The sequence below is a fragment of the Lipotes vexillifer genome, unplaced genomic scaffold (genome assembly GCF_000442215.2).
Source record: "Lipotes vexillifer unplaced genomic scaffold, Lipotes_vexillifer_v1.1 scaffold987, whole genome shotgun sequence".
NCBI classification, from domain to species: Eukaryota; Metazoa; Chordata; class Mammalia; order Artiodactyla; family Lipotidae; genus Lipotes; species Lipotes vexillifer.
In genome coordinates, this window is record NW_006787426.1 from 515,466 (window position 1) to 524,275 (window position 8,810).

Consider the following 8,810-nt stretch of genomic DNA (forward strand, 5'->3'; position numbering starts at 1 on the left):
CCATCAGGTGGGAACTGTAACCCCGTCCAAGGGCCCCGTGCCTGCCTCCTGGCACAGCCTCCGCCTGCACTGGTTGCAGAGGCCCCTGTGCCCCAGTAGCTGCCCCTCCCACCCTGCCCACTGGAGGGTCCCGAGTCTCACGGCCTGGACCTAGCCTGCTCCCCTCCTGTGTTGCTGATGGCGTCAGGTGCACAGCGCTGGGCACCATGCTGGCCTGGGTGGCCCCTCAAGTGGACCTGGACGGGGTCTGCCTTCTCCCGCTCTCCTCACCAGCACTTCCTGTGCTGGGCGTCTTGTCACTATGGGGTCTGTCCACTGACCGTGGGTGGCAGATGAGGCCAGAGCCTGGCCCTCGTTTGCCTGCAGAGGCAGCAGGGGTCCTGGGCCCTGGACAGGAGGGGTGGAGGGAGCCCCAGGCTGCGTGCTGTCTTCCAGGATGAAGTACGTGACCGACGTGGGCATCCTGCAGCGGCACGTGTCCCGGCACAACCACCGGCATGAGGACGAGGAACATGCGCTCTCCGTCGACTGCATGCGCATCTCCTTCGAGTATGAGTATCCTCACGGCTCAGCCCTGCGTCCCCGGGACGAGAGGCTCTGGGCAGAGGGCCCAGTGGGTGCAGTAGGAGTCCTGGACATGGGCCCTGCCTGGCTTGTCCATGGCTTTGCCATGTTCAGGAACATCACATGTATTAGGGTGCATGGGTGCTGGGCGCACACAGGCCAGTGCACACGGGGCCATGGTGGTTCAGGCAGTTGAGAGGGTTCGCAGACTCCTGCTGAGCCGGCTGGGAAGCAGCAAGCAGATGCAATTAGAGAGTGACACTTCACGAGGAGGATGTGGTGCCTCGAGGGGGTGACCCGGGCCATCGGGCCGGCCGCAGGGCTCAGGACAGGCTTGGTGAGGTCATGTCAGAGGAGAGACTCAGCTACCCTCAGGAGAGGGAGGGCTGCCTGGGCAATCCCATGGCCTTGCAAAAGCCCTGAGGTGAGCTCCAGGGAGGGGCTGGAGCTATGGACGGGTGCAGGTGGAGGAGCTGGTTCTTGGTGCTTGAATGTCCCGGGGCTGCCGAATGGGGGGGATAGGCTGTGGCAGCCGTGGCAGGGGTCTCGCTGCTTTGGTGGCGGGTAGAGTGATGGCAGGGGTGGGGCCGGACTGTGCCTGCCCTGGGTCGGCTGGGGACCAGTGAACATGGCTTGGACGGGTCAGGTGGGGGTGCCCACGACAAGTCTAGGAAGAGGTGCCGGGTGTGGGGCAGCCAAGCTCCGGGAGGGGACGACCACCAGGAGCCGGGTCCTGACACGTGACATCCAGGGACCGGGGTGCGCCAGGGGTGCAGGCAGGGAGGACAGTGGCCCCAGGGCCCAACCAGCAGGAGGGACATCACAGAGGACAGAGGCCGCCGTGTGTCCAGAGACCCTCGGCATGGGCGAGGACCATCCTCACAGCCACACTTGTGGCCCCAGGAGTGAGGAAGAGCCTGTCAAGGAGTGGAGCGAGGATGAGGCTTTGTCGAGGGGATCCCAGCACAGGCCCAGGCAGGTGGAGCCCGTGGGGAGCGGGTGGGAGGCCAGCCTGAACTGGTGACGCCCAGTGGGGCCTCCGAAGTCCTGTGTGGCCACAGGGGCCCCCGGATAATGCTGTGCATCCACATCTCCCAAGCTGTCTGGGTCATGTTAAGCTAAGGTCGAAGAGCTCCAGGTCCCCGGGAGGCTGACTGGTTATGCAGGTGGTGGTCCCAGGGCGGTGGCCCGGGTCACTATGCAGCCACAGCTCCTTGACCGTGGGCACAGCCTCTGCCTGGCGCTCTATCAGCACTGGTCCCTCCATGACAGCCTGTGTAACACGTGCTACACCGCGGCCAGATTCAAGCTCTGGTCTCTTCACGGGCAGAAGCGGCTGCAGGAGTTCCTCGCGGATGTGGGGTGAGTGAGCGCCGAGGCCCGCCCCCACGGCCCACCTCCCCTGGGGGAAAGCCCCCACTCCTGCTCTATCCCACATTCCTCACTCGATCCCAGAATCTGGTCTGAAGGCCAGGCCGGGGCATCAGCCATGGCATCACGCCTCCTGTGACCAGTGCTCCTCCTTCCCAGTCTCCCCCTGAAACAGGTGAAGCAGAAGTTTCAGTCAATGGACGTCTCCTTGAAGGAGAATTTGCGGGAGATGATTGAAGAGTCTGCGAATAAATTTGGGTAAACACATGTTTCTCTGGATTAAGCTTTGTCAGGGTTTCAGCTTTAATCACATTCTAAAAATAATGCAGAAAACAAGAACGCATAGATGATTGTGACCTGACTAGCCTTCCCTGAAGTTTTTTGTTCTCTTTGGGTTAAAATTAGGACTTAAGGTGCCTGAAAAGTCTAGAATCCTTACATCCTGGGGCCGAGGTGCAGACCTTTGAGGTCAACCTGGACTGTCCGTCACTGGACCCTGGAAGGGCCCACTGGGGCCAGGTTCAGGCGAGCTCTGCCCAACCGGGTCTTCTGATGCTGCTGGAGGGACACGGGCCTGGCTGCTCCTGGCGCCCTGGGGCGCAGGCAGGAGAGGACCACACACACATCCCCGTACCCATCCCCCGACACACACACACAGCTAGCTCCTGCCCTGCCGTGACAGGCTGACAGCTTTGTACCGGGTGCTCAGCACCCTGGTTGAAGGCTGGTGTGTCGGCCTCCTGACTCCATTCTCTGACCGGAATGGCTAGCTGCAAGCATCAGTGGGGGCTGGGGAGGGAGCATTAGTGCTGGCCTGGCCTGTGTGAGAGCTCACCCCAACTCGAGGACACTCTGGCCATGCGCAGAACGACAGCCGTGTCACTTCCTCCCGTTGCAGCATGAAGGACATGCGCATCCAGACTTTCAGCATCCATTTTGGCTTCAAGCATAAGTTCCTGGCCAGTGATGTGGTATTTGCCACCATGTCGCTAATGGAGAGCCCCGAGAAAGACGGCTCTGGGACGGATAACTTCATCCAGGCTCTGGACAGTCTCTCCAGGTAGTGGGCCTGGCCGTGGGCCCCCATCCCCGCCGGCCACTCGGCCCTCAGCCCCACACTGCCAGGGAGGCAGGTCACAGGGCCCCCAGGCATGGGGGTGACTGTGTCTTTGCAGGAATCCAGATCACAGTCCACCTGAGCTGGGGGCGCACGAGACACGTGCCCGTCTTCAGTATGTGTCATGTTCTCTGGAATCCTTTTCTTTCTTTTTAATTAAAAACTTTTTCTTCTTTCTCACCTCCTATACCCCTTCAGGCATTATTGTTTATTCATTCCTGTGTTTCTTCTAGTTTATTTTTTGTTTCTCAATTACTTTTCTTTTACTTCTAATATTTTCTTATCTCATTTCCTGAGATGTACTATTTTTTTAATGTCTTTCAGCTTGTTTTGAAATAGAATATTACAGTTCTGGTCTTTTGGGGGCATGTCTTTCTAGTTAACCTTCATTGTTGAGAGGGAGACTATCCTCCTTGTTCTTTTTCCTGACAATAACTGAGAGGGTTTGATCGTTGCTCATTTTTTTGTGAGTTTAGTCTTCCTAACGTTTTCGGGGGAGGTATGGTTCACACAGCTTTTCCAGCTTCAGAGTGTTAGAAATGGAGGCGCCTGCTTTCTGGGTCCGTTCCCAAGCACACTTTTTTAAACAGCTTTGCTGAGCTATTATTCACATACTCTATGGCTCACCCATTGTAAGTGTACAATTTAATGGCTTTTAGTGTATTCACAAGGTTGTGCAAACGTCACCACTGTCTAATTTTACGACATTTTTATTGCTCCAAAAAGAAACCCTGCTCCCCTCAGCCATCGCCTCCCAAATCTCCCATCTCCCCCAGCTCCTGGCAACCAATAACCTACTTTCTGTATCCATAGATTTGCTATTCTGGACATTTCATATCCATGGGCTCAGACATTAAGTGATCCTTTATGGTCTGGCCTTTTCTGCTTAGAATAATGTCCTCAAGTTTTATCCGTGTTATAGCATGTGTCAGAATTTCCTTTCTTTTTATTGCAAATAATATTCTGTCATAGGAATAGACCACATTTTATTTATCTATCATCAGTTGATGGACATTTGGGTAGTTTCCACCTTTTAACGGTGATGAAAAATGATGTTGTGAACACACATGTGTGAATTTTTGTGTGGACATGTTTTCCTCTCTCTTGGGTATATACCTGTGAGTGGAATTGCCTGCTCATGTGGTGATTCTGTGTGTCACCTTTTGTATAACTGCTGGACTGTTTTCCAAAACGTGACTTCACCATTGTACATCCCCACCTGCAGTGTATGAGAGTATGAATTTCTCCATATCCTCACCAACACTTGTCATTGTCTGACTTTTTGATTGCAGCCATCCTAGGGGTATGACTTGGTCTCACTGTGGCCTTGATTTGCATTTCCCTAATGGTTAATGATGTTGAGCGGTTTTTCATGTGCTTATTGGTCATTTGCATATCCTGTTTGGAGAAATGTATGTCCTTTGTCTCTTTTTAAATTGGTTTTTTTTTTTTTTTTTTTTGCGGTACGCGGGCCTCTCACTGTTGTGGCCTCTCCCGTTGGGGAACACAGGCTCCAGACGCACAGGCTCAGCGGCTATGGCTCACAGGCCTAGCCGCTCGGCGGCATGCGTATCTTCCCGGACCGGGGCACGAACCCGTGTCCCCTGCATCAGCAGGCGGACTCTCAACCACTGCGCCACCTGGGAAGCCCAAATTGGGTTGTCTTTTAATGATTGAGTTGTAGGAACTGTTTTGTGTATTCTAAATATGTCTGTCAACAGATACATGATTTGCTAATGTTTTCTCCTGTCCTGTGGGTTGTCTTTTTACTTTCTTTTTTTTTTTTTTTTTTTTTCCTTGCGTTATGCGGGCCTCTCACTGCTGTGGCCTCTCCCATTTGCGGAGCACAGGCTCCGGACGCACAGGCCCAGCGGCCATGGCTCACGGGCCCAGCCGCTCCGCGGCACGCGGGATCCTCCCGAAACGGGGCACGAACCCGCGTCCCCTGCATCGGCAGGCGGACTCTCAAGCACTGCGCCACCAGGGAAGCCCTCTTTTTACTTTCTTGATGTTGTTCTTTGAAGCACATTTTTAATTTTGGTGATGTTTGGGTTATCTATGTTTTCTTTTGTTTCTTTTGTTGTTGGTGTCATAGCTAAGAAACCATTGTCTAATCCAAGGTCACAAAGATTTACACTTTTGTTTTCTGTAAGAGTTTTATAGTTTTAGTCTTTATATTAGGTGTATGATTCACTTGAGGTTAATTTTTGTATCTGATGTGAGGAAGGGATCAGCTTAATTATTTTGCATATGGGCATCTGACTGTTCTAGCACCATTTGTTGAAAAGACTTCTTCTACCATTGAATTAATTTGGCACCCATGTTGAAAATCAGTTGACCATACATGTGGAAATTTATTTCTGGATTCTCACTTCTCTCCCACTTATCCATGTGTCTAACCTTATGCCAGTACCACACTGCTTTGATTACTGTAGTTTTGTAGCAGGTTTCGGCTATGCTGTGTTCCTTGAATTTTCACGTGAATTTTAGGATTAGTTTATTAATTTCTGCAAAGAAGTTAGACTGCATTGAATCTATAGGTCAGTTTGGGGAGTGTTGCCATGTTAACAATATTAAGTCTTCTAATCCATGAACATGGATGTTTTTCCATAGACTTAGATCCTCTTTAATTTCTTTCAACAGTGTTTTATAGTTCAGAGAATAAACTGTACACTTTTTATTAGATTTATTTCTAAATATTTTATTCTTTTTGATGCTATTGTAAATCAACTTAGTAATTTCATTTTTGGTTTGCTCATTGCTGCTGCATAGAACTACAATCAATTTTTGTATACTGATCTTGTCCTGCAAACTTGCAGAACTTGTTTATTAGTTCTGACAGTTTTTTAGTGGATTCTTCAGGATTTTCTATATATAGAATCACGTCACCTGCAGATGAAGATGGTTTTACTTCTTCTTTCCCAATCTAACTGCTTTTTATTTCATTTTCTTACTAACTGCCTGGCTAGAACCTCCATGACAATCCCAGTGTGTTTGATCAGTGCCTCTGCCTTCCTTTTCTGAATTATCCTTCTCTTGCCCAGTTTCAGTTCCAGTTGTAGCCGTCTCTCCTCAGCAAGGGGCCCAGAGTGGAAAGGAGCTCTGGCTGGTATGGGGAGCTAGCATGCTCCGGCCCCCTGGTGTTTGCCATGGCCCTCACACTCACCTTCTCTTGTGTGGCGCAAAAATCTTAAGTTTTGGCCACTGTCCCCAGTTGCCTGGAGTTTCACCTTTCTTAGGTCTCTGCTTCTCTCCTCCCTCCCACACGTCTGGTGGCCAGTTGGGGGTCTCTTCCCACCTGCCTATATTTGGGGGTCTGTGGTGTTCCGCATTCTTTGTGTTGTAAATGTGGGTCCTAGGTCTTCGGTTTTGTAATGTAGTTGCTCTGTTTTTACCTAGAAATATGGAGAAATCAAAAAACTATACTGCCGACTGTTTCCGCCTCCTCTCAGAATTGATGGGCCAGTCTTAGCCATTGTGTGCTGACTTCCTGCTGTGACAAAAGAGCATTCATCCCATTTCTGTGCACCTTCCCCTCCTGTTGGTACAGTTGTGCCACTATTTTTAGCTCCTTTGTAACCTTAACATACTTCGGTCTTGTTCTTTCACCAGCATCTCTTGTCTCCCTAGTTGGTAAGAAAAGGGTGTTGGCATCCTTCGTTTTCTCCTCCCCCATACCTCCCAGGATGTGAAAATACTTTCGCATGTTCAAGGTTAACAATAGTGGGGTAGAGGACAGAATGTGAGTCGTCTCATCTTTGGCTGTAGGTTGATTCTCAAAGATGAAGATCAATAAATAGTGTTACTTGGTTGCTCTAATAAAATATTACAGAGTCACTAATGTGCGGTGATCCCATTCCTTTTTGGCTCAGCTCTTTGTTTTCCCGGGAGCTCTTCATTGCCTCCTTTATCATATCCGGTTTTCCCAGCTCTCATTCCCTGAGCCCCTTCTGTCCAGGAGAGCCTGGGGCTCTGTTCTCCCTAGTCCTGCCACCTGCCGCCACCACTGGCGGCCCAGACTGTGCCGCTGGGGTGGACCCAGCACATCTTGGGATCCTCATCTGTTTTTTTTACTTCCCCATTTTGCTAGAACATAATTCTTAAGCAACTTTTAAAGAAAGGGCACATGTGAGGTAAACATTCTGAGCTCTTGCACATCTGACAGTATCTTCTGCCCTCATTTGATTGCTGGTTTAGCTCGTGCAGAATTCAGGGTTGCTCCCTGTCTCCCAGCAGCCAGTGGTGTTGATGAGAAGTCTGAGCCATTTTGGTTTTTGTTTCTCTGTAAATGCACCCTCACCCCCACCAGAAGCTTTCGGAATCTTTTTTGATTCTCAGTGTTCCAGAATGTCTAGTGGTGTGTGGGGTGGATCTTGTTTCATGCATTAGACTGAGGTTTTGGGTGAGCCCTTTTAGTCTGAGGAAATGCTTTCGTACTCTGCCTTTACTATTCCCCACACACATATCTGTTTCTTAATCTTTGTAGACTTCCTGGAATGATTCTCTGTCTCTGATTTTTGCCTTATATTTTCCATGTGTTTATCTTATCTGTGGTAAGGAAGGTTTTCTTGACTTGGAGTGAATTTTTTATTTGTTGCAACCATTTTACTTTCCACAAATATTTCCTGGTTTCTGATTGTTCATTTTTCATAGCATCCTGTTCTTGGTTTACGAATGTATTGCCCCAATCTCTCTTAAGATACTAATTAGACTTCATTTTAAGCTTTCTTTTGGTCTCCAAATTATGTTTCCACTAGGGCTGGTTTTTCAGGCCACAGGCATTTCTCAAATGTCTGGTGGTCCTCCACATTCGAGGGGTTGGGGGGGTGGGGAAGGCTGTGGAAGCCTGGTAAGCCTGCTGGCCAGAAGGCATCACTTCATCTTGGTGGGTGGGAAGCCCATGTGACACTTTGGGACCCTTACCTGCTGGGTGCAGAGGCTTTGCTTGAAGACCTGACTTCTCCACAGAGGGCTCATTTTAATGTGTTCAGAACGGAACCCTCCTTTGTGTGTGGGAAGGGTAAAAATCCATCTGTCTGATGGTGGGATCCCTAGTGCCCCACAAGCCTCGCCAGTCAGAGCCCTGCAGCACCTTCTAGGGGGCACCTCTGCTGGCTTCCAGTCTCCAGTCTTCTGATGCCAGCAGGAACCCACCCCCCCACACCTCTCCTGTCCATCGCTGTGGGCTTAGACACTTTTTATTCCTTCCTCTCACCGGAAAGGGAGCTGGGGAGGGAGGGAAGTGAACTGTTGGCTCCACAGCCCCTCTGACCCAGAAACCAGGTGTCCGGTCTGCAGCCAGTGATGGAGCCGTGCACCTGCCATGTTTCAGGGGGAACCTGGACAAGCTGTACCGCGGCCTAGAGCTCGCCAAGCAGCAGCTGCGCGCCACACAGCAGACCATCGCCAGCTGCCTCTGCACCAACCTCATCATTTCCCAGGGGCCCTTCCTCTACTGCTCCCTCATGGAGGTCAGCTCCCCACAGACACGTCCCCAGCCCCGCATGCTGGCCGCCCCCTGACCACCTACCCCAACTCCCTGCAGGGCACGCCAGACGTTGTGCTGTTCTCCAGGCCAGCTGCCCTGAGCCTGCTCAGCAAGCACCTGCTCAAGTCCTTCGTGTGCTCGGTGAGGGTGGGAACACAGCAGCTGGGGGAGGGGGGCAGTGGCTGGTGCCAGACACTGGCCTTGGGGTGTGGGGGCTGCTCACCTGCCAGGGGCTGGCAGGTGCCTCCCTTTTCCTGAGCTGTGTTCCTC

The 8,810-nt window shown here is 51.3% G+C and overlaps 1 protein-coding gene across 2 annotated transcripts in view; it reads left to right on the top strand.

The window, feature by feature from the left end:
- The window catches only part of CDC45 (cell division cycle 45), a 24,378-nt gene that overhangs the window by 10,612 nt on the left and 4,956 nt on the right, over positions 1 to 8,810 (top strand). For both annotated transcript variants that reach the window (XM_007460020.1, XM_007460021.1), the window contains 6 exons: positions 436 to 555; positions 1,795 to 1,926; positions 2,095 to 2,193; positions 2,834 to 2,995; positions 8,385 to 8,523; positions 8,598 to 8,681. In XM_007460020.1, the coding sequence (XP_007460082.1) occupies positions 436 to 555; positions 1,795 to 1,926; positions 2,095 to 2,193; positions 2,834 to 2,995; positions 8,385 to 8,523; positions 8,598 to 8,681 (736 nt within the window). The remainder of the gene's footprint in view (positions 1 to 435; positions 556 to 1,794; positions 1,927 to 2,094; positions 2,194 to 2,833; positions 2,996 to 8,384; positions 8,524 to 8,597; positions 8,682 to 8,810) is intronic.